This window comes from Sciurus vulgaris, assembly GCF_902686455.1.
Source record: "Sciurus vulgaris genome assembly, chromosome: 1".
Classification (NCBI taxonomy): domain Eukaryota; kingdom Metazoa; phylum Chordata; class Mammalia; order Rodentia; family Sciuridae; genus Sciurus; species Sciurus vulgaris.
The window spans coordinates 12,471,623-12,495,489 of NC_136461.1; the positions used below are offsets into that span (position 1 = coordinate 12,471,623).

The following is a 23,867-nucleotide window of genomic DNA, read 5'->3' on the forward strand; positions in this document are numbered from 1 at the left end:
CACTTACTCAGTGCTGTGTGTGCAGGGCACGGTCCGTCTGCGGGCTGTGGGACCTCTGCCCCACGCCTCCAGATCCGGGTGGGCAGGGGAGCTCCCCACGGCAGCCTGGGGAGGGGTCAGAGGCAGAGGTGGACGGGGTGGACAGGTGTTCCCTGGGGAGCAGGTGCATTTGAGGTCAGGGCAAACCAGGTGGCTGAGGCCCTGCGCTCTGGGCTGGGCTGGCCAAGGCCCTGGGCACTGGACCTCTGAGGCTCCCGCCCACTCACCCCAGCCAAGTCCCTCTGCCCTGGCCAGCAGCCTCGCTCTGCCCACCCAGTTCTTCCAATGGTCGCGACCCAGCGTCCAGCACAGCGAGGAGGGGCACGTGCTTTGCGGAACCTGGGTCACGGTACCCACGTGTCCACCATATGGACCCAATAACCTTTTCAGAGCGAAAGGTCCAGGAGAAAACGCCCGACACCGTCCCACCCAGCGCCCGTCACGGCTCCTCCCTGGAAATCGCTTTCCGAGCAGCGAGCCACACACGTGGTTCACCTGCCCTCCGACCCAGAAATCAGTCCTCAAATGCTGACCGAACAGGAAAGGTGGCCCATGCCCCAGGCAGGGCCACAGGGGTGCCTCCGGGAGGCTGGGGTGCCTCAGCGCATGCTCGAGTGTTGCGTCGGGGACGAGCAGGCCGTGGGCATTGTGTGCTGCCCCTGACCGTTTACCTGAGGAAGCTGAGGGGCACCAGACTCAGCAACAGAGCCTCGGCGGAAACAGCTCCGGACGCCTCTGCCCCCCGAGAAAACAAGCAAGCAAACCAAAGAATATCGAGCAAAATTTACTGCGAGCCTGCTAAGTGCAAGCACGGCCACCGTAGAGTGCGGTGGTTTCCCTTGTGATTGCCAGGCTGACCGGCGCCACCCCCACTGTCCAGCATCGGGAGAGCGTGACAGGGTAACGAGAAAACCCAAACCTGAAGCTGGACAGCCTAACTTGGGCCATCAGCGTGGGGCACTCTCTCTACCTCATTCCCCACGAGCCCCACATGTGACCTCTCTCGTCATCACTGTCCCCTGGGAGGGGCCCAGGAAGCCAAGCAGCTGCCTCAAGGACACTTTGCAGCTATACCCGAAGGGCTGTGACCTTGGCACACCACCAGTGGAGTTTGCCTCGCTTTGAGCCCTGGAGCACCAAGGCCTGGCATTGGAGGGACACAGTTCCCTGGAGGGACAGGGTACTCCCTGAGGTGGGGGGCAAAGGTGTGGCAGAGACCGCGGGCCCCTGGCCCACTGCCCTCTGGCCAGGAGCCGGCTTCCCCAGGCTTCTCTGGTAAAGCTGCGAATACGGCACCTAGTGAAACTGCTGGTGTGTGTAATGTGTACCTCTGGGGTACGCTGAACACATCCCCAAGTTGGCCAGCCTTCCTGCTATTTAAAACGAATTCACGTCACACCCCATAGATTTCATCTCTGCAGAAACGGCACCGAGTGTGGGGCTTAAACACATCCACTGTTGTCACATAAACTACCGTGACCCGGAGGAGCTGCCATGGTCACCCACGCACAGGGCCTCCAGCCAGCAGGACCCACCACCCGCCCCTCCCCCACAGGCACTCTCTGGGCCCAAGGGTCCACGCAGGACTGGCAGCTTAGGAGACCAATCAGAAAACTAGGAACCCCCCAAGCAGCCAATCAAGGCAATTATAGAAAGTTGCACCCAGCAGTGGGAGTCCGGCTTTGGGAACTTGAGGTCCCTTGTCCCAATCAGTGCATAGAGCCAGGGACGCTCCAGAGTGCCAACTATTCCCTGTGAAGCCAAGCTGATGCTTCCAGTTTCCTTGAGCCTTTTCTGCTTACTGAGCACCTACTATAGACCAAGCCCTCGGTTCACTTAGCAACCCGGGGAGCGGTTCTTACTATACGGAATTTAGAGATCAGCCAACTTGGCGCTGGCGCAGGTCAAGGCAGAGGTTGGCGCACTAGAACTTGCTCTGGAATCACCTGGCGAGCTAGTTAAAACCCAGATGGCGGGATCTGGAATGGGCTCAAGAATCTGCAATTCCGCGCAGCTTTTTGCCTGATGCTGCTGGTCCAGGGAACGCATGCCGAGAATCGCCAGGTTCAGGGAACAGTCTAGAAAATAGCCCTAGGGTGCAAATCCAGCTCCGACACAAAGCCTGCGGCCAGGCCTCCCCGCTGCCCCCGGGAGTGCGGGAGCCGGGAGCTGGATCTGCCCGCCGGCTCCCTGACCCCGCCGCGCACGCAGCTGCCCCTCCAGCCTCCCCGCTCCCCCGGAGCAGCCATGGACTCCAGCTGGGGTTGTTAATTTTATCCTCTACCACAGCGAAAGCACGACAGCTGGCGGGGGAGGCGAGGCAGGGCGCGGGGCTGCCAGCCGGCTCCGAGGAGCGGGAGGGCGCGTGCACTACGCCCGCCCAGCCTCCGGGCTCCTCCCGGAGAGGCCGGTGTCTAGCGGGGAGGATCCTGGGGCAGGGGCACCGGCACGCTGGCCACGCCCTGGACCCGAGGCGACACGCCCCCCGCCATCCCCGCCCCTCGTCCTCCCCGCAGCAGGGACTCCAGGGCCAAGTTCAAGGTGGAGGCGGGGGCGCGGCTCAGCAGCTGCCGCATAAAAGGGCCCATTGCAGCCGCGTAAGCAGACGCGGCGTTTCTCGCGCGTCACTGGTGGCGGCTCCATTTGGGGGCTTTTGTCAGGTTTTTTTCCCCTTGACTGCTGTTACTACTCAGCTCAATATTTAATTTTCCCATAAAACAGAGACTTGCTCTTTCTCGCGCCCCCTGTGCTGGGGCGGAGACCCCCGGCTGGGGGAGGCTCTGCTGGGAGGAAGGACCGGCGGGCAGGGACTGGAGGGCGGCCGCCTGCCCCGCCCCGACTGGTCCCCCAGTGTTAATGAGCACGTCCTTGTCCTTGTCCGCCGGGCCCCTGGACACTAAGGGCAGTGTCCCTGCTAGTGCGCGGGGTCGGAGGAAAGGTCACCGTGTGCAATAAGCAGTATAACGCGCCCTACGAAGAAAATGAAGGGCCTGACAGAAGGAAAGCTTAGACCTATAGCTTAGACCAGGAGCTGAGGCTGGAGGACGAACCGACCTCGCCGAGCCCGGAGCAAAGGACTTTGGGGCGCAGAAGCCGCAGATGCACGGGGCTGCCTGCGGCTGGACTGAGCAGGGGGTGTTCACGGACAAAAAGGCAAAGAAGGAAATGAAAGGAACAACCGCTCGGTGTGTTTGCGGTGTGGTGATGCGGGGGCTGTTTGGGAGGTGGCTGGAGGGGGCGAGGCCCCTCACTGCGGGTTTGTGGGGTTCCCCCAGCAAGCTGCACGCTTGTCTGTGCTCAGAGAAAGGAAGCCAGCAGGGATGGAAAGAGGCTACCGAACGGCCGGCTGGAACTCTGAGGTTGGGCTGAAGACAGGCAGAGCCAGCCCCCAGGGACGCTCAACGTAGCACAGACAGACAGGGACCCGGGACAGAATGACAAACTGCAGTGATCAAGACGTACACAGGATGCTCCAGACACCCAGGAGAAAGGCCCCGGCCCAGCGAATCCAGGAAGGCTGCCTGGAGGAGGAGGCTGTGGGCCAGGCCTAAGGTGGGAGCTGGGCTGAGCAGCAGAGGCCTGCAGGGCAGGGCACAGGGGGAGGCTGGCGGGGGCTCTCTGGCTGCGGCCCAGCAGGTTTCCTGCAGAGGGCGCCCTCTCCAGGGGCATCTCTGAGGAGCAGAAAGACTGGCAGAGTAGATGGAGGAGAGAGGAAAATACCAGGGATACGAGACCAAAAAGAAAGAACTTAAAACAGGGAACACAGAGGGACATTTATATTCATGGACACTTTTATATTAAGAGGGTAGTTTTCTCTCTTTTTTGAAATATGGCATAATGACGAGCCACTGAGTGAAAGGCAGTTAGTCAATAGAGCGGCACGCTGCGAGGAAAGAATGGACTTTTTTGCAAGTAATATAATTTTGAGCTTGTCTGTCCCTTCCCCCAGGCCTCCCCCAAATCTAACGGATGACCTCCCGTGATAAATGGCACTCAAACAGGGGCGTGGAGTGGCACCCCAGGGGCAGGGAGATGGTCCCTTCCCAGAGACAGTGGAGGAATGGAAATGTCCAATGCGGCCCTCCCACAGGGGAGGGTGTGGGCAGCAGGGAGGTGGGACTGGCCAGGCTGAGGCGCTGGCTCAGCACTTGGCACCTCACGGGGGTGCTAGGTCCACCTCATCATCTGCTTCCACCCCGGAAGCCTGAGGGCAGGCAGCGTGTCTGGTTGAATCCATTTTACAGACGGGAAGATGGAGGTCCAGAGAGGCCACTGATCTGCCCTCAGATCCACGGCCGCTGGCAGCAGAGACGTGGAGCAGGTGTCCTGGGGCTGCCGGGAGGCTGGGCCTCTTGCCTGGATGGAGAGCTGAACTGTGGTGGTCACAGTCAGACGCGGACTCGGGGCAGAGGTCCCTGCCCACGAACGCTGGGGTTGCGTCAGATCAGGTTTGCGCCCCCAAGCTGCAGCGGCCACGGGGTGATTTACGGAGCAAAGACCGGACACATTATCTCCAGGCTGAGTTACGGCGACCGAAGCAAAGCTCCGCCTGCGAGACAGAGTCAGGCGATATCTCAGAGTTCATGTCGTAAAACCGATCACCCGGCCGTTACGCACGGTGTCCGCGGGAACTGGCCAGGCCAAAGTGACCTCAACTCCTGCCTCCCCAGTGGGGAGGAACGGGGCCCTGGAGCCTCGCAGGGAGACGCAGCTGAGTCACAGGAAGCCACTTCACCTTGCCTGGTGCTGCACAGATTGGTCAAGGGAACGTCTAGAAGCCCTTCTCTCCACTAAGTCAAAGTGAGAAATAAGCCGGAAGGTCTCCTGGCTCTGCGGTGGGGATTCGGGGCCATTCTGTGGTGGTGTCTTCAGCCTGTGGCGCCGCAGGCCCACGGGACGGGGGTGGCCCTTCCTGTTGCCTGGCTCTGCTGTTGACAGTGGGGTGACCTCAGAAGTGTCTTTAAATTCGGAAGCTCCGCCCGAGTCTCGGCTCTTCCCAGGACTGTAATGGCCACGGCAGGGCCCACCACTGCCGGTCGGTCCCCACGCGACATAAGCCCGCTTGCCGGCTCAGAGCGCGTCAGATGAGTGCTCCCGCAGGTGTCAGGGGCACGTCCACCCCCTGCCCAGGGAGCACTGCGTGGGCACCTGTGAGGGCAGCTCTCAAAGGCCACAGGAGCCAGGCGGCAGGGAGGGGTACAGCCGTGAGCCAGGGGTCTTTCCTGGGGGCTCTCTGCCCTTCTGTGCTCCCTGGTTCTCCTCACCCGGGTGGCCTCCCAGGACAGCGCCCGTCCTGGAGCCTGACTTGGGGTTATCCTGTCATGGACCACGTGGCCTTGTCCACCGCAGGGTGTGTGCCTTTGGATGGACCTTCTTGGGCTAAGGGGTGGATCCCAGGCACGGGGATGGACATGGGGACAGGGATGGAGACTGGGATGGGAATAGGGATGGGGACAGGCCAGGGCAGAGGTGGGGTGGACATGGGGACGGGGATGGAGGCGCAGAGGGAGGTAGAGATGGGATGTGCCAGGGAGCCCAGGAAGCAGGGGTCCGTGGGAAAGAGCCTCACCCAGTCCAGGGAAGGGTCGGAGGAGAGGAAGGACAGGTGACAGGAGCAGGGAGCACCCTGGAGCAGCCAGGGACGGGGACGTGCCCAGGCGTGGACGGCTTTCTGACTGCTGCACTCAGAGTCCTCCGCCAAGTGACAGGAAGCAAGATGCAGAGTGACATTTTCCCCAGACACAGTGCCCGAGGAGATGTTGATGGGAGAGTGGGTACCGGGCGTCCGCGCTGACTGCCGCAGCTCACTGTCTCCCCGTCCCCACAACTGAGTCCATTATTGTCTTACGAGCTTGATTAACTGTACGAATTGCTAACACCTGCTCAGAAATACAACGGGGGACGGAGCACAGCCCCCAATCAGGCCTGCGTGGGTGCTGTGCGTGACGCGGGTGCAGATCTCCAGAATCCGTGTGAGTGTGTGTGTGTGTGTGTGTGTGTGTGTGTGTGTGTGTGTGTGTCCTGCAAAGGGCCCTGGCTGCTGGGATCCGGATGCCTGGGTGCCAGTCAGGGCTGCGCCGTGGACTTACGGTGTAACCGCAGGCAGATCGGCCCTGCCCATGCTCGGTTTGCTTACCTGGAAAACGGGAAGTCCAGGTCAGAGTCGTCAGTCGAAATGCAACGCCAATCAGTACGTAACACTAAGTTTGCTAATAAGCACCTTAGAAAAGGTAGAACTAAAAAGCAAACTTAATTTTAATAGTATATTTATTCAATGCAATATATCTAAAATAGTATCATGTCAACATGTCATTAGTATAGAAATACTAGTGGCATATCATACGCTTTGTTTTTAAAAAAGTCAAGGCTTCAAAACTTGGTGTGCATCTATGTCCCCAACCCACGAGAACTTGGGCAGGTCACATTTCAAATGCTGCTGGCATGAGTGGCTACTGTGTTGGTGCAAGTCTGGGCACCTTCTGGGCTCCTTTCTAATTATGAATGTCCCAAAGCTGAGGCCAGGCCCCCCAAAAGAATGTTAATAACTAACTCTGTCAACGAGTGCAGCTATCTACGTTTGGGGAGCACTTGGAAAACATTTTGCAGGTCTACTTTGTCAAATCTTCACAAGTACCTTGTAAGTCCATTTTGCAGATAAGGAAACTAAGGTTCAGAGAGGTGAAGTAACTTGTCCAAAGTCACACAGCCAGTAAGTGGTACAGCTGGTCTTTGAACTTTGGGTTGTGTGATCTAGAGCCCACACTCTTAACCACCGTCCTAATCTCTGTCCTTTCTTAATGAGGGTACAGGGCTGGGGTGTAGCTTAGTGGTAAAGTACCTGCCAGGGTTCCAACCTCGGCACAACAAAAATAAAGTTAAATCATATTATTTAAGACTGCTAACCTACACTGTGCGCATTTTATAAGCATCTCGTTTATGCCTCAGTGCAATTCTCTGAAGAAGGTTCTAGGTGTCTGAGTTCTGCTCAGTGAAGGCAAGAAAGAATGAGCACGTAGCTTGGAGGTGCCCCTGCCTAGCTCTGAGCGTCCAGGATTCTTGCAGGTTATGCTACCTGCCCCTGTGTTATGGTTTGTACATGAGGGGCCCCCCAGAAGCTCATGCATGAGACAGTGCAAGAAGGTTCAGAGGAGAAATGACCCAGTTGCCAGTGTTAATCCAATCAGTGTTTTGATCCCCTGATGGGATTAACTGGGTGTTGACTGACGTGGTGGGCGTGGCTGCAGGAGGTGGAATTGGGGCGTGGCCTGGGGGTGCCTGTTCTGTATCTGGAGCGTGGAGTCCCTCTGCCTCCTGATGATGTGAGCTGCTTCCGTCTGCCACACTCTCCCACCATGATGTTCTGCCTCACCTCGAACCCCGAGGAATGGAGCGGGCCTTCTGTGGACTGAGACCTCTGAAGCCGTGAGCCCCCAGATAAAGCTTTCCTCCTCTATAATTGTGCTGGTCGGGTCCTTTAGTCACAGCAGTGAAATAGCTTGACTAAAACAACCCGTGTGCATGCCCAGCTTGTGCTGAGCCCTACCTGGCACCGCGCCTGAACTTTAGGGCAATGAATGAACTACAGCCACCACAACAGAGGGGTCTCTGGAGGTCGGGATGGGCCAGGGAAGGGAATATGTTCCTGGTGGCGAAAACGTGCACTTGGGCCCGATGGTACCAAGAGGTACCAGCCCCCCTTGGAAGGCTGAGCCGGCCCAGCTCCAGGTCAGAAGCTGGGCTCCAGGTTCAGACCCTGGCTCGACATCATGCTGGCTGCGAGAACCTGGGCAAGTCCTCACACCTCATCAGTCTCCCCGTCTGTAAAGTGGGAATCCATGGACCCGCCCCCGGCCCACCTTGTGCACGAAGAGTCCACACTCGTAAGGAGCCCCCTCGGCCCAGCCCGGTTCGTGGAGTGAGCCGGGGCTGGTTCTTCCCGAGGGATCTCAGTTTTCACTTCAGTTTTGGAAAAGTTAAGACTGCAGCGTCTGCAGCTGGCGCAGAGGGAAGTGTTCTGGAGCCTCTCCCTCCTCGGAATCCCTGCCCCACTCGCCATCTGTTCCTTGCCATCTCACACTTAATTACAATCCTCCATCTATTGTTCTCCGGTGCTTCCTGTCTGTGCCACCTCTTGCAGACCGCGTGGGGTGGCAGCGTGAGTGGATCAACGGCTCTACCTGGCTTGTTTCTGAAAACAGAGCGGCCCGTGAGTCTGTCGCCCCCGACAGACCCTGAGCTAATCAACCCGGCTCTGTCCCGTCGCTGTGTGCGGGCACCGCGCACCTGGCACCGCGCACCTGGCACCACGTCCAGCACCTAGTAGGTGTCAGGAAGTGTTTGCTGAATTTAATTAAAATTCCCCTGACAGACAAGTCCCTGCAGGATGGAAAGACCCGTCTCCTCCTGTGTTCTTCATGCCCTCTGCACGTGGCCCAAGGCTGGGAAGCAGGAACTTCCGGCCTTTCCCGAGCAAGGTTTAAGATTCCGACCCGTCCTACCTGAGTCGCGGAGGTTGGGGTCATCACGGTGATCGCTGCGAGTTCCTGCCACGTGCTGACCCGTTTCGTACCCAGTAGCTCACGGGCCACCCTGCCACCGCGTCCAGTTCCACTTAATGGCCTGGGGGTGGAGGCTCCCAGGTTCAGTGACGTGCCGACAACGTGGGGTGGTCGTGACCCCGCTGGGGTTTGGACCAGGAGGGCCCGAGCAGCAGGGGCCCTGCGCCGACCCCACAGGGCCCAGCCTGGCCTTTGGCAGAGGAGAGGATGGGGTGGGCCGGTGGGAGGGTTAGGGTCAGTGGCCAAGGTCAAGAGCGTGGGAGGGAAGCCCCTGGCTCTGGGAGCGGAGTCACCTGCCTTACCCGCTGCTGCCCAGGAAGCCCCAGCCTCCTCCTCTGCAGCCTCAATCCAGTTTCCAACCTCTTCAAGCACGTCCATCTGCTGAAAAAACACGCTGATGTGTTGTTGCCGATTTCAGTGGTGTAAAGACGCGGGCTGTGCCCTAAGTGGCGGCGGCTTAACAGCTGGGTCACAACATTCCCAAAGAGGCACCAGCGGCCTGTGGTGGAGCCGCTGCCGCGCTGGGCTGCCTCCCCGGGATGCCTCCCCGGGATGCCTCCCCGTGGCCTGCCCTGCCCCGCTCTGCGGCCCCTGGTCCTCCCGACGCCCCCAGCCGCCACCGGGCCGTGCCCCTGCCGTTCCCGCCTGTCCCGCTGCCCTGCTCCTGCCACCTCCTCAGACCACAGCAGTGCGGCTGCTCCAGCAGGGGCTTCTCAGAGCTCCTGGGTCCCCTTTCCGCACCGGGACCCTCCGGGTGCCTGATGCACTGACTAACCCGCGTGGCCTCTGGATTCCCGAGGGTCTTCCCTGCCGCCTGCAAGCCCAGGGTCGGGCCGGGTCTGTATTCCCAGGTAGGGGCCCCGGGCTCACCTGGCGGTGCCCAGGCTGCCGCGCCCCCCACCCTCCAGCGCTCTCCAGCCCCAGCGACCCCTCCTCTTCTGTGCTTCTCTTGGGACAGCTCCTCCCACCTCCATTGAAGTGGTGGCCGCGGACACGCCCGCCCCCTTCAGCCGCTACCAAGCCCAGAACTTCACGCTGGTCTGCATCGTGTCCGGAGGGAAGCCAGCGCCCACGGTGAGTGCCTGGCTGACCCCCTGCTTGCCCAGCCACAGATGTCACCTCTGCGCCTAGAGAGGGTGTGGTCTTCGGGGCCGGCGCCCAGCAGGCCCTCGCCGCAGTTACTGAGCAGGACGGAGACAAGCGAGAAGGGCTTCCATGTGCTGGGACTCAGACCAGGTCCTCGGGCTTCAAGTCCAAGGCTCTTCCCAGGACCCCACGTGGTTCACAGAAGGGAAGGGAAAGATGGAAGGAAGAGGGGAGAGAGGAAAGGAGGACGGAAGGAGGGAGGGAATGAGAGGGGGTTCCTCAGATAACAAGAGTGGCCGCCTCCTTATCAGACCCGAGCCAGCCTCACTGAGAGTCTCGGGTCGAGTTCACGGGCATCTCCGCGACCTCTTGAAGGAGGAGGGTGGAACTTCCAGGCCTGCCCTGCAGCGCCCACGGAGGGTCCTGAGCAGGGAGCCCGCCTCCCGCCTCCACTTCCGGCTTCTGGCTGGAGGCCGAGGCTGATGGTGTCCCTGCCTTGAGTGCACAGAAGCAGCAGGCCTGTCCCGTCCATCACATGTGCAAGCCCCTCAGGGTCACAGGCTGGGAAACTTTGAGCCTCGTGCTGCAGAGGACCCTCTCCGTTTTGCCATTTTTAATACTTCGGCTCTTGACCCTAGAAGCTCCATACACTGCTAGGCCTTAGCAAGAGGACGGAGGGTACCCTGGTTGCAGACGTGACTCTCAGGCATGGTCCAGGGCTGTGGTCTGGGGGTCTGGCCCAGCCCCGACTCCAGGACCTGGGCCAGGTAGACCCAGCTGCTCAGGACAGGGTAGAAAGTGGTGTGTAGCAGCCCAGGACAGGCCCGCAGGCAGGTGCAGAGGCCTGGGCAGGAGGGAAACAGGCGGGGACAGGGACAAGCTGTAGTCCCAGGCAAACAGCTGAAGAAACGGTAGCTTCGAAGCTACCAGATGTTGAAAGCAGGACATGTCCCTAAATGTTCCCCTTTGACCCCATAAAGAGGTCCATTCTCCCTAAACAGAGAAGTTGGTCTTTTCCACCCAAAGACAGATTCCTTTCCCAAAGGGGCAAAGGCAGCTTCCCACAGACCTGGGCCTGCGGCAAGTCACCTCCCACCCCGCGGGGCTCGCCTGCTGGGCTGCCATGGAGGGAGGCCGGGTGTGAGGTCTCCCGCGCCCTCTCTGGCTGTCTCTGTCTCTGTCTCTGCCTGTCTCTCTCCCTCTCTCCTCGTCGCCTCCCGTTCCAGGCATCTTACGTTTGTCTGGGACGTCAGAACTTGAAAGAAGTTCTTTAACATAAATTATAAACCTGCTTTTGAAGCACTTAAAAATAAAAAGGCAAAGAGAGTAGGTAAAGCGCCGGAAAGCAGCTCTCCTGTGCCTGGGAGCAGCTTCTGGGCGCTGTGGCTCTGACAGATCCCGGCCACGCATCATCCCATCCTCTCCCACCTCGCCTCCCCCGCCTGTGTCCCAGAAAACGGCTTCCGCCCTCCCCTCTCCTTGTCTCCTATCAATTTATTTATCTGATTTATTAAAAAACGCACCCAATCCCCCACAGGCCTCCGGGCGCACGTACCAAAATAACAAGGCAGCAAATTAGATTAAATGCCGCCTCTCAGACTCCGAGTCCCCATCCGCAGAGGAGGGAGAGTCCTGCCCCCTCCCCAAGGCCCCCGCTGTCCCTTCTGCCTCTGACGCCATCCTCTCTCCTCCAAAGCCCACCGCCCTGTGCAGGTTTATTTAAATACCCGCAGCCCCGCAAAGTGGATGGACAGACCTCCTTACGGATGAGGAAACCGAGGCCCAGCGAGTCTCCCCAGCTGGCAAGCGAGCTCTGTCCCCACTGGGTCACTGTTCTTGGGGGGCTCTAGGGAAAGGACTGGGGGCCCCTCTGGAAGAACACCCGGAGGAGTAGGTGCTGGAAGAACCGGCACCCACCCACGGCAGCTCCCCGGGAGCCCACTGGGTCAAGGTCATCCCTGGACCCTGTCCTCAGAGCCTCCTTGCGATTTCAGGTCTACTTCAAACGGGACGGGGAACTCATCGACGCAGTGCCGCTGTCCGAGCCGCCGGCTGCAGGCTCCGGCCCCCTCCAGGACAGCAGGCCCTTCCGCGGCCTCCTGCACCGTGACCTGGACGAAACCAAGATGCAGAAGTCCCTGTCCCTCCTGGACGCAGAGAACCGGGGCGGGCGTCCTTCCACGGAGCGCCCCTCCCGCAGCCTGACCCCGGATCCCAGCCTCCTCCTCCAGCCGACCACCGAGAACATCCCGGAGACGGTAGTGAGCCGCGAGTTCCCCCGCTGGGTGCACAGCGCAGAGCCGGTCTACTTCCTGCACCACAGCCGCGCCCCGGGCAGCGACGGCACCGTGGAGGTGCGCGCCCTGCTCACCTGGACACTCAACCCGCAGATCGACAACGAGGCCCTCTTCAGCTGCGAGGTCAAGCACCCGGCCCTGTCGATGCCCATGCAGGCAGAGGTCACGCTGGGTAAGGCTGGCGCACGACCCTTCTGCTGACCCCCAGCAGGGCTGGGTGCTGGGGGGACGCTCAGAAGGGTCCCTGGGCTGCTGAAGATGGCGATGGAGAGGGACACAGTGGAAGCCGGTCAGCCCCACGACAGAGTCGGTCTTAGGAGGTTTGCCGAGTGGACTGGAGGAAATGGGAGGCTCCTGGAAGCCAGGGTGAGGCTTGAACATCAGAGGCCAGCGAGCCGGCTGGATAGGGTCAGGGTCACAAGAGGCCAGGAACCCAGAAGGTCACAGCAAGGCTGGTGAAGGTTTTTAGGTTGCAGTCAGAAGCATGGGAGGTGACAGGAGGTTTCCTGGATCAAATGAGGGACCAGTGGGCTCAGGGGCCAATGCAGGTGAGGCTGCAGGCTTGCTGATTGAGGTCAGCCCTCCTGGAGGTCGTAGGAAGCCTCTCTGGCTGGGTCTGAGACACACAGGACTGGGGAGGATGTGCCTCCAGCTCGCACTGATTTCGCGTACCGTGTTCCCTCCTGTGTGCCAGGACCATTCCCTTCCATTCTGGCAGCAGAAGTTTGCCATGCATTCCATTTTACAGATGAGCAAAACTGAGGCTGGGTGGGGCTCCAGGACCTGAGTCGCTCACCTGTATTAGCAGAGCTGGGATTTCAAGCCTGGTCTACTGCTTTCCTCACCCTCCACAATGCCAGCCACTGATGTCACCAGCCCTGGGCCAGGTACCGTTGGCTGGTTGTGGGCTAGTTCCCTGAAGACCCTTTAAATTGGCCTTTGGATTTCCACAGGCCACCTGCCCACAGCAGGTGAGAGTCATAAGGGCGGTGTCTGCAGCTCCATGACACCTACCTACCTATTGAACCCCTACCTACGCACAGGAAGTCACTTTTCTTGTGTTGACTCATTGGCTGCTCACGGGAAGCCAGTGAGGCTGACCCATCACCATTCAGGTCACAGACCAGGAACCAGGCCTGGGAGGTCACTCGAGTGGCCCCGGGCAGGGGTGGGGGGTCAAAGGCAGGCGGAGTCTTGTCCTCTGTCTCCCCCCCCACCCCGCGTCATCTGTCACAGGCCCCACCTCCTGGATACCATGGGCTTGCCTTCTTCCACAGAGGTCTCCCAGGACCCCGTAAGAACAGACCCATGCTTGGGGCTGGGGTCTTTTCAACCCAGAGCCCACTCAGACCCTCCCACCTGGTCAGCCCTTCCCTACTCTGGCCCCTGCATCTTTCCCACAGCCCCTCCTGCCCAGGCAGAGCGGCCCCAGCCTTCATCTGGCTGCTTGTTCATCAGAGCCACCCGGCCCCCTGGTGAAAGGAAGCACTTTCTGAGGCCTGGCTGCCCTGCCCCTCCCCACAAGAAAGAGGACCAGACAGGACGTCAAGTCAGCTGGTGGAAGGAGAGCTGGGTGCTGCCCACCCCACGCCATGCACTCGCCTGCCCCAGCCCCAAGGGCTCCCTTACGGGAGCCGTCCCTGAGGACACCACGCCACCAACAGTGAGAGAAGGAAAAGCCCACTCACAGGCCCTGGGCAGGGACTGCCACACCTGTGCACCCTGGGGAAGTGGTGACAGGGAGGCAGCAGGGACTGGGGAGAAGACTGGGAGCCGCGCAGGTGCTGGGAGCCAGGCTGCGCAAGAGCTGCCTCATCTGGTACCCGGCCCCCGCACTGTGGCCACTCCGACGCCACTCAAGGGACCGGGGCTTAGGGTGACTATCCCCACATCAGCCAGCCAGGGCGTCAGCACCCAGGGCCCGCCTTCCTCACCATGGTCCTCCGCCACCCACGGGCTGGCCCTGAGGATGCGCAGAGCCGGTGGGTGGGGCCAGCGGGGAGTGCGGGAGCTGGGCAGAGAGTGTGCTCGCCTTGCCCTGCCGGGCACCCCGCACTCTGGGGCACGACGGGGATGGAGGAGACTACCTGGGGGCACAGAATCCAAGCATCTGGCAAGGACTTTGAAGGTCAGTCCACTAAAGGCCAGGGCTGGTCTCCTGCCATGGACCTTCACGTGGGCCGTTCCCTGCCAGGGATGTTGCCTGCAGTTCGATTGCCACCCGCTCCAGAAAGCCTCCTCCAGTCCTTCCAGCTGGAAGGACCTCTCTGCACTCCTGTCCTGCTGGCATTGCCACTGCCTTATGATCTGGATCCCTGGCGCCTGGTGGCCCTGGAACCTCTCTTGGTAGATGGCACCACATTCTTCCCAGCGATGGAGCCAGAGGCCTCAGGACCGTCAGCGCGCCCAACCTTCTCATGTCCCCGTCCAAACCGTGGTACAGCCCTGGCCGATCCACCCAGAATACATCCCAGCCTTGCTCAGCTCCTGCCCCGCCCCGCTCCTGCCCCGCCCCTGCTCCCAGACCCGCCCCTGCTCCTGCCCCGCCCCTGCTCCCAGACCCGCCCCTGCCCCGCCCCTGCTCCTGCCCCGCCCCTGCTCCCAGACCCGCCCCTGCCCCGCCCCTGCCCCTGCCCCGCCCCTGCTCCGCAGCCCCCTGCGCCCACCCACCTAAGCACCATCCGTTCACACCTGGATTGTTACAGTCACCTCCAAACTGCCTTTGTGCTTCCACTTTTGCTCTATCCCATTCTCCGCCCCGCTTGATCTACTTAAAATATAAATCGGATCATGACTCACATGTCCACGTGCCCCTAACCCTCCAATGTAGACAAAAGATTGATAGAACAGAATAGGGCCCAGAAAGAGGCCCACAAGTATAGAGTCAATTGATTTTTGACAAAGACCCCGAGGCTATGGAGTAAGGAGAGAGGAGTCTTTTTTAACAAATGGCCCCGTAGCTCCTGAACACGCATAGGGAAAATCGGACCTGGACTCCTGCCTCTCGCACGCAGGAGTTAATTTGAAATGAATGATGGACTTAAGTGTAAAAGCCGGCATCATAAAGCTTCTGGAACAGAATGTAGAAAAACGTCTTTATGACATTGGGGTGGCAAGGAACTTTTAGAGCAGTCACAAAAAACACGAAATAAAAAAACTGAAAATTGGTTGGTCGGACTGGATCAAAATTCAAATCTGCTTACAAGAAGAACTCTTCAAGAAAATTACAAAGCACAATGCAGAACGAGAGATTAAAAAGTCTCCATACACATATCCAGCAAGGCATTGGTACCCAGGATACAGGAAGAACTGCTACATATCCATGAGAGACAGCCTGCTTTTTAAGTAAAAATTTGCAAATGACCCATAAATATACAGAAAGTTGTGTGCATTATGAATCAGGGAAATGAAGATTAACACTTCAACGAGAGTATTTTATAACCATTAGTCTGGCTAAAACAAATCTTTTTAATTCTTTCATTTTATTTTAGAGTGCCGAGGATGGAACCGGGCCCTTGTGCTTACTAAGCAAGCACTCTGCCACCAAGCCACATCCCCAGTCAAACTGGCTAAATTTTAAAAACTGACAATGCCAAATGTTGACAAGGAGACAGAACAGTCAGAACCCTCCTGCACTGCTGGCAATGTCAAATAGTACTACCCCCTAGGAAAACCCATACTTTCTTTCAAAGACAGAAAGACCTCCACTCCATGAGCAAGAGAATTGATCTCAGAGAAATGAAAAATATGTCCACAAAGATTTGGACCTGAATGTTCACCACGGTTTATTCACGCACCACCAACAAAAAGTAAAACCAAATAATTCAAATGCCCTTGGTTAGCAAGAGGGATAAACAAGTTTGCAGCATGTTTATATAATGAAATACTTTTCATTCTTTCAAATGAATGAGCTTCTGAACCAACAGTGATGGAGCTTAACAACATTATGATGAGCAAAAAAAATCAGATAATGAAGAGCGCACACTGTGTGTGAATCCACTTCTGTGAAATTCTAGAACAAGGAAACAAACCTCTGTGAGAGAAGTTGAACAGTACTTATCTATGGAGAGTGGAATTTAACAGGAAAGAAACATAAGGGACCCTCTAGAGTGATGGAACATTCTAGAGTTTGATCAGGATGGTGGTTACGTCCATTCTTTTGTATCAAAATTCATCAGATTGTGCACTTAAGAACAGAGCATTTCCTGATAGGTAAATTTTTATCACAATTTAAGAAGGTTTGAAGAAAGAGGAGAGATCCGGTTCACCTGGCCACCATGACATCCAACCCAAATCCCAGCTCCTTACTGTGGCCTCCCAGACACTTCTTCTATAACTCTCGCTTCTGCTCCATCTGCTCCACCCCAGACCCCTCCTCACTCTTGCCGCATGCTCAGGCCACCTCTGAGACTGTGCTCTGGCTTTCCTTTCTTCCTGGAAAAGCCTCACCCCAGACACTATCAATTCCTCCATCCAAGCCTCTACTCTCCCTAACACAGCCTCTTCCTCCTGGCCCTTCTGCCCCACCCTCACTTTGTCTTCTGGGATGACACTCATCTCCACCTGCAAGGATAATCTCTATTTCCTTACTGTTCACACCCACCCCTGCGATTTGAGTTGCATATGGGCAGGTCTGTAAATCACCATGTTCATATGATACAGGGCTCAGAAAAAAAAAAAAAAAAAAAAAAACTCATGTGTTATTTAATAAACCTTGTTGGATAATTAGTTAGCTAATATTTCTCTGGGTTGTTGTGAAGATTAAGAAAGGCAGTATGTACAGAGTGTGTAGTATAGTGACAGAGTAAGTATTCAGTAAATGTAAACTGCCATTATTATTAATCATTGCATACCCAACACTGCCCTCCACAGTAACTGATGCAAATTAGGTGGCAGGAAATAATTAGATGGATGGAGCAGATGAATGAATGGGTGGTTGGGCAGATTGCTAGATTTGTGGGTGGACAGTTGGGTGGAGGGGTGGATGGATGATGGATGAAGGGATTGGGTAAGTGGGTGGATGGATGAATGGATGGGTGAATTGCTGGGTGGATGAATGCATGCATGAAAGGATGGGTGGATGGATGGATAGATGGGTGGAGGATGGAGGGATGGATGGATGGATGAATAGATGGATGGCTGAATGGCTGAATGGATAGGTGGGTGGGTGGGTGAATTGGTGGGTGGATGAAAGGATGGATGGATGGATGGATAGGTGGGTGGATGGGTGGAGGGATGGATGAATGGATAGGTGGGTGGATGGGTGGAGGGATGGATGGATGGATGGCTGAATGGATAGGTGGGTGGATGGGTGAATTGGTGGGTGGATGAAAGGATGGATGGATGAATGAATGCATGGATGGACAGGTGGATAGATGGATAGGTGGATGGGTGGGTAGGTGGAGGGGTGGATGGATGGATGGATGGCTGATGGCTGAATGGATAGGTGGGTGGATGGGTGAATTGGGTGGATGAAAGGATGGATGGATGGATGGATGGATGGATGGACAGGTGGATGGGTGGGTAGGTGGAGGGGTGGATGGATGGATGGATGGATGGATGGATGGATGGATAGGCGGACAGGTGGATGGATGAATAGGTGGGTGGGTGGGAAGGTGGAGGGATGGATGGATGATGGACAAAGGGATTGGATAGGTGTGTGGATGGAAGGATGGGTGGACAGGTGGAGGGGGTGGATGGATGGATGGACGGACAGGTGGATAGATGGATAAGTGGATGGGTGGAGTAGGTGGAGGGGTGGATGGATGGATGGATGGATGGATGGATGGATGGATGGATGGATAGGCAGATAGGTGGATGGATGAATAGGTGGGTGGGTGGCAAGGTGGAGGGATGGATGGATGATGGATGAAGGGATTGGATAGGTGTGTGGATGGAAGGATGGATGGACAGGTGGAGGGGATGGATGGGTGGGTAGATGGCTGGGTGGGTGGGTGGGTAGATGGATGAGTTGCTATCTTAATGAACAGCCAGAATTCCTGAGGACGCCTAGAGGACCTTCCCTTTAGACTTCGTAGCGCTCTATCAGGAGGCTCAAGGGAGGAAGGAGGGGTGCCGATATAGTCAGGGTCTCTGGCATTTCCCGGAGCCGAGAGGTGTCACTTCTTCTGGACCCCACTGTGCTCTGGTCTCCCTCCCCGCTGCATCTCAGAGCCTCTCTCTCTTAAGCCGGTGTAGCCTGTTCTGCCCACTCGCAGGTAAGAGGACAGGTTGAGCTGACTTATCTGAGCCGTGCAGCCAGAGTAGAGGATTCTGGTCTCTGGACTCCTGCCCTCCCTGCGGGTGCAGAGTTTGAGAGGAGTGAACATTGGGAGACGGAGACGTGCCTTCGGAGCTCTCCGTGCGGTGTTCTAGAGGCAGGCAAGGGGCAGACTCAGACTGCCAGGAGCTGCCCCTGGACTTCCCAGCTAGTGGAGGGTGACAGCAGCCAGCCTGGCGACCGGCAGCAACAGCGGCAGCGAGGGAGGGGGGGGGGGGTCACGTGCTCATCTGTGGGCAGGTGCTGGGAAAGAGCCCAGAGAGGCTGCCTGGGTGGAAGAGCCACCAGCCTCCTCTACCTGGGATCTGAGCCTGGGAGACACCAGGGGACGCCAAGGCCAGCTTTTGTCACCTTCCTTGCAGTGTGACCTCCTGGAAGTCAGTTTTAAAGGCCTGCAAAATGGGTTCCCGGTGACCCGCCTTATAAGCACCGGCATGGAGTGAGCCCTACCGCGGAGTCTGCCTACCGCATGGCAGGCAGTGGGTGCACGTCAGCTTCTCCCTGTCGGGGCCAGCAGGCCGGGGCCCAGGCCTGAGGAACTAGCCATGGCCTCTGGAGAGCCGGGAAGAGCATCTGAGCGGGGAGGGCGCTGCCGTGACCTCTGGGCGCAGCCTTCTGCAGGGCCGCCCTCAGCGCCCTTGGTGGCTGCGCAGCAGCCCCCGGGGCCGGGCAGGGCTCCCCATTTGCACGCCAACCCGGACAGGGCCCTGAGTGAAGGAGGCCGGAAGGTGGCTCGCCCTCGCCGAGCCGTGGATCCCTTGCAGGGACCATCTGGAGAGGCCAGAGGTGAAATGAGATCAGGCCTTAGGTGCTGCAGCGCGGGCGGGCGCGCTTTGGGGTCCAGGAGGCCGACGCTCACCCTCAAGGGCGGTGCGCTTGCCAGCTGCCACCAGACCCTGGTTCCCCGCCCAGTGCCAGGAGGAAAAAGAAAGAAAAACAGTGAGTCCAGGCCGCCATCTCCAGGGCGGTGGGTGGCGAGGGGTGCGGCCCGGTCTGCAGCTGCAGGGAAGGCTACCTGGGGTGAGGGCCGGGGACACAGAAGGCTCCCCACCACGCAGCTGGAGAGGGCGGGCCCTGCCTTCCTGCCCCGCCTCCCGCGCGGGCTCCGCCCTCGCCCCACGTGGCCCCTCAGCTGTCGCGCGTTGTTAATTAATAGTTCTTGGGTCTCATTCTCAGAGAATGGACTGGCAGTGCCTGGGAGACCACCCACGTCTGCCAGCTGCAGAGACTTCCGCTCTGAGCGCTGGGGGAAGGAGGGCGCTGGGGCGGCCTGGGCCACCCAGGGACAAAGCTTTCTCCCACTGCCACTGCTGGAGAGGGTGCACAGAGCCCAGAACTCCAAAGCCCCAACGCCTCCTCCCGCCCTGGAAGCTGAGCAGGAGTGTCGCAGCTTGCTGCCTGGGTGCTACACCCCGGCTGCTCCCTCCCCCGGGCACCTCTCGGTGACCACCAGCTCTGAGGACAGCACCCACTGCCTCTCCCCACCCCCTCTAAGTCTCCGCTGGCATTTTGCTTCCGAGTTCGCAGGCGACGTCTCCCTGGTACATGGTGGAAGCTCGGGGTGAGCGGGTGCTGGGCTGTTTTTACTATGTCCTCCCCGCGATCCACGGAGGGCTAGGGTCTCCCGGCACAGTCCACCCTCCCCTGAGAGTCCAGAGACCCCCTGGGAAGATGACCCTGGTGGACGGAGCCCTGGATCTGGAGGCAGGAGACCCGGGTTGGGGTCCTGCGTCTCCCTCACCACGTGACCTCTGGCAAGTCCCTGTGACTCGGTCTCAGTGAACTCAACTGAGCATCTGGGACACTGATGGCAGAACCCGCCTCACCGGGGCTTCATGGCTGAGGGACTCGGGTGGTCTGGCTTGGGCAGTTGACCATCTGAAGCCTACCCTGACGCCATCCAGCGTGTCCCACGGGTCTGTACCTGTCTGCTGCTCGTCTCTCCCGCTGATGAGTGAACCTTACCAGGGCAAGGACCGGGTCCTGTCCCACCCGGTCCCCAGGTCCCGGGCAGGGTGGGTCCACGGCTGGGCTTGGGGAACTCGAGCCAATGGCCACACGAGGGAGCAGCAGGCTTGGAGCCCCCGAGGGAGATCCGCCGGTCCCGGTGCGGAGCGCTGGAGCAGAGCCTTTCCTTCCGTGTGCCGACTCCCTTTCCTCGCTGGTCACCCCTGCTGCCTGCACGTGTCTTCCTGACCTGACCTTCCTCCCTACAGTGGCTCCCAAAGGACCCAAAATTGTGATGACGCCCAGCAGGGCCCGGGTGGGGGACACGGTGAGGATCCTGGTCCATGGATTTCAGGTCAGCCTCCCTCTGAGCCCGTGGGGGGCGGTGCAGGCTTCCCCCAGGGCACCAGGGTTCCTGGGACACTCCTGCGCCCTTCTGGCCCTCTGGCCACCGCCAGCTGGCTGCAGTCCCCAGTCTGGTAAATGGCAGAGCCAGCTCCCACGAGAAGGGCAGAGCTCTGTCCTCCTGCGGTGGTGCCAGGCCTGCCTCTGACCCCCGTCCCCTGCTCTGGCCAACAGAACGAAGTCTTCCCGGAGCCCCTGTTCACGTGGACGCGGGTGGGGAGCCGCCTGCTGGACGGCAGCGCAGAGTTCGCGGGGAAGGAGCTGGTGCTGGAGCGCGTGCCCGCCGAGCTGAACGGCTCCATGTACCGCTGCACAGCCCAGAACCCGCTGGGCTCCACAGACACGCACACGCGGCTCATCGTCTTCGGTACGCGGCGCTCGGTGGGGCACGGGGGCCGGAGCCCTGTCTCAGAGCCGTCCCCGAGGCGGCGGCGGCAAGCCCAAGTCTGCTCATTTGCCCTGAGACGGTGCCCGCCTGGGAGGCAGTGCGGTCCAGTGGTCATGACCCCGATGGCTCTGGGGTCCGAGGCACGGGTTCCAACCCCGGCTCTGACACACGCCGCCCAGCCTCCCTCAGCTTCTCTGTCTGTAAAACGGTCTGATGGCACAGGCTGTGGAGAGGTCGGGGGCCACATGTCCCGCCACAGGTGCTGGGTGAAGGGGCTCCCTCCCTGGTCCCGGGGGCCGTCCACTCTCATGGTCTCTTTCTCTTCCTTTCCGACAGAAAACCCAAATATTCCCAGAGGAACGGAGGACTCCAATGGTAAGTCTTCACTCCCAGGCCTTCCTGCTTCAAAGGGAGTGACTCTCCAGGTTCCCGGCAGCTCTGGTCCCCCTGACTGTCCCTCCCCTCAGGCAGGCCATCGCCCTCCTGCTGGGCAGAGTGAGGGTCAGGCGTGGTCAGAGGTGGGCACTGAGGCATTCAGGGGGCCCTCGGACCCCAAAGTAGCTGGCTAGGGCTTGGGGAGCCCAGTGTGTCCCCTGCACCATCTCTGGTGTCTGGAACTCTCTGAGCCCGGGGCACTCAGCTAGCCGGACCCCCAGGGGATGTGTCCAGCAGTGACCAGGGGCTGTGTTCTGGGACTCTAAGGACTCTGTAGGACAGCGGGGAGCACAGATTCCTCAGCTGGGGTCCTCCGTACTGCCCTCCCTGGGCTGCACCCCACAACCTGAACATCACCAGGGGACCTGGACACCGCTCCCAGGCCGCCCCCCCCTCACATGCACACTGAGCCCACCTCGCTGTTCATGGTGGACACTCCCCCTCCCGGTCCCTCTGGACAATCCTGAGAGCCACGGGGAAGCCTGGCTGGCCCGTCAGGCCTGGGTGGGGACGGGGTCACAGACAGCTAGGCGGGCTGGTTGGCGGGGCTGGGGTCTGAACCCTGTCCACCCTGGTACCAACGTCCAGCACCTCTTCTGGGGGCAGCCAGGCTCAGCTGGCGGGTCTGTGGGCTCTGACCTGCTGCCTGCCCACGCAGGTTCTGCTTCTGGTCCTGCCGGCGTCCGGCTCACCTTGGTGCTCGCCCTGACAGTGGCCCTGGAGCTGACGTGAAGGCGCCACCCTGGCCTGAGCTCGTCTGGCACTGATTTCTCTGCGACCGGGTTTCGTTCCTTTTCTAAGCTATTTCCAGTCTCGTTCTTAGTCTCTTTCTGTCTGTGTCTTGGCTTCTTCAATCGGTTTAATTAAAACAAACAGACCAATTTTCCCCACTCTGGTGCGTGGCTCTGTGTTCTTCCTCAGCTCCGTCGCAGCCACCGGCACCTGCTGTCCCGAGCTGGGACAGGCACAAAGGAGGTGGACCTCCCTGATGGAAGGTGGACGTGTGGCCATTGTCTCACCCAGACCCTAACAGCCAGGTGTGGAAAGTGGCCAGAGACTCTCAGAAACCCCAAGATCCCTCAGGCACAAGTGCAATAGTCAGCCATTGCTCAAGTAATGCTGCGTAACGAGCCAACCCAAATCTCACTGGCGTGCAACCAGTGTTGATGATCATGTGCAGTTGGAGTGGCTCAGTGGACTAGTCTGGGCCCAGCTGGGCAGCTCTGCTTCAGGCAGCAGGCCAGTGGGTTGGCCTCCCATCCAGGTGGGTTCGGCTCCCCATACATTTCTTTGTTCTGTGGGTGTTTGTCCCAGAGCCCAGGTGCATCAGCTTCCCACCACTATAACAAAATACGTGAGATCATGAACGTGAAGAAAAAGGTTATTTGGGTTCATGGTTCTGAGTTGCCAATCCGTGATCAATTGGCCCTGTTGCTTTTGGGCCCATGGTAGGAGCATATTCACAACAGAACCACTTACATCATGAAGGAGGAGCAAGCAGGAGGAACAGGGTCCTACAGGGTCTCACCCCCCACCTAAGGACCTCCCACTAGACCCCTAAACGTTCCACCACCTCCCAGGTCACCCTGGGGACCAAGCCTTTAACACACAGACCCCAACTCCAGCAGTGGGGAGGAGCAGAGCTTGAGAAGAAGCACAAACGCAAGGGCGTTCTAGGCCTGGGCCCATGGGGTCTGAGGACACCCTTAGCCAAAGCACACGGGCCAGTCACAGCCACACTTGTCAGTGGTGGTTTTCCCAGAACCCTCTGCTCCACCACAAGCGTCCACATGTCATTCACCTCTCAGCTCAGGAGGAAGGGGTCCACGGGAGGGAGGGGTCGATCCTTCTGAGCCGTGGCCAAGGCTTGAGCATCCAGGAGGAGACCGCATGGGAAGCGGCGTTCGTGGGACAGACCAGGCCACGCTGCAGGGACCACTCAGCCCCAGTCTTACTGGATTAGCACAACAGAGGTGACGGTGGGCTCACACGCCCGAGTCAGGTCGAGCAGCCCCTTCCTCCTCTTAGCTACCTTCTGGAACCCCTGCTCTCTGGATGGTCCAGGGCAGGGAGGGGGCTGGAGGGTCACCTCAGCAGCCAGGTTGATGATGCTCTGGAGATGTCCCTGTCCTAATCCCCAGAGCCTGACACTATGTTACCTTTCACGGCAAAACAGACCATGCTGATGTGAACAGGCGAAGAACCTTAAGATGCACAAGCATCCTGGATTCCCCAGGGTCCCGTGCAATCAAAGGTCTTTACAGGAAGCAGGCAAGAGGGTCAAAGGCAGAGCGAAGGGAGAAGCAAGAGATGAAAGTGACATAGGGAGGGCCACTGGTCCCAGACTGTACTTGGACTCTCAAAACCAGCAAGTGCACAGGAACAGATTCTCACTGGCCCTCCGGAAGGAACCAGCCTTCCCAACCCCTATA

At 59.0% G+C, this 23,867-nt stretch overlaps 1 protein-coding gene across 2 annotated transcripts in view; it reads left to right on the top strand.

Annotated features, from left to right (window-relative positions):
- IGSF21 (immunoglobin superfamily member 21) overlaps positions 1-22,325 on the top strand; it is a 195,723-nt gene extending 173,398 nt beyond the window's left edge. For both annotated transcript variants that reach the window (XM_079147178.1, XM_079147179.1), the window contains exons 5-10: positions 9,556-9,671; positions 11,678-12,152; positions 20,477-20,562; positions 20,787-20,979; positions 21,337-21,375; positions 22,094-22,325. In XM_079147178.1, the coding sequence (XP_079003304.1) occupies positions 9,556-9,671; positions 11,678-12,152; positions 20,477-20,562; positions 20,787-20,979; positions 21,337-21,375; positions 22,094-22,167 (983 nt within the window). In that variant the 3' untranslated portion in view covers positions 22,168-22,325. The remainder of the gene's footprint in view (positions 1-9,555; positions 9,672-11,677; positions 12,153-20,476; positions 20,563-20,786; positions 20,980-21,336; positions 21,376-22,093) is intronic.
- The last annotated feature ends 1,542 nt before the right edge of the window (positions 22,326-23,867 follow it).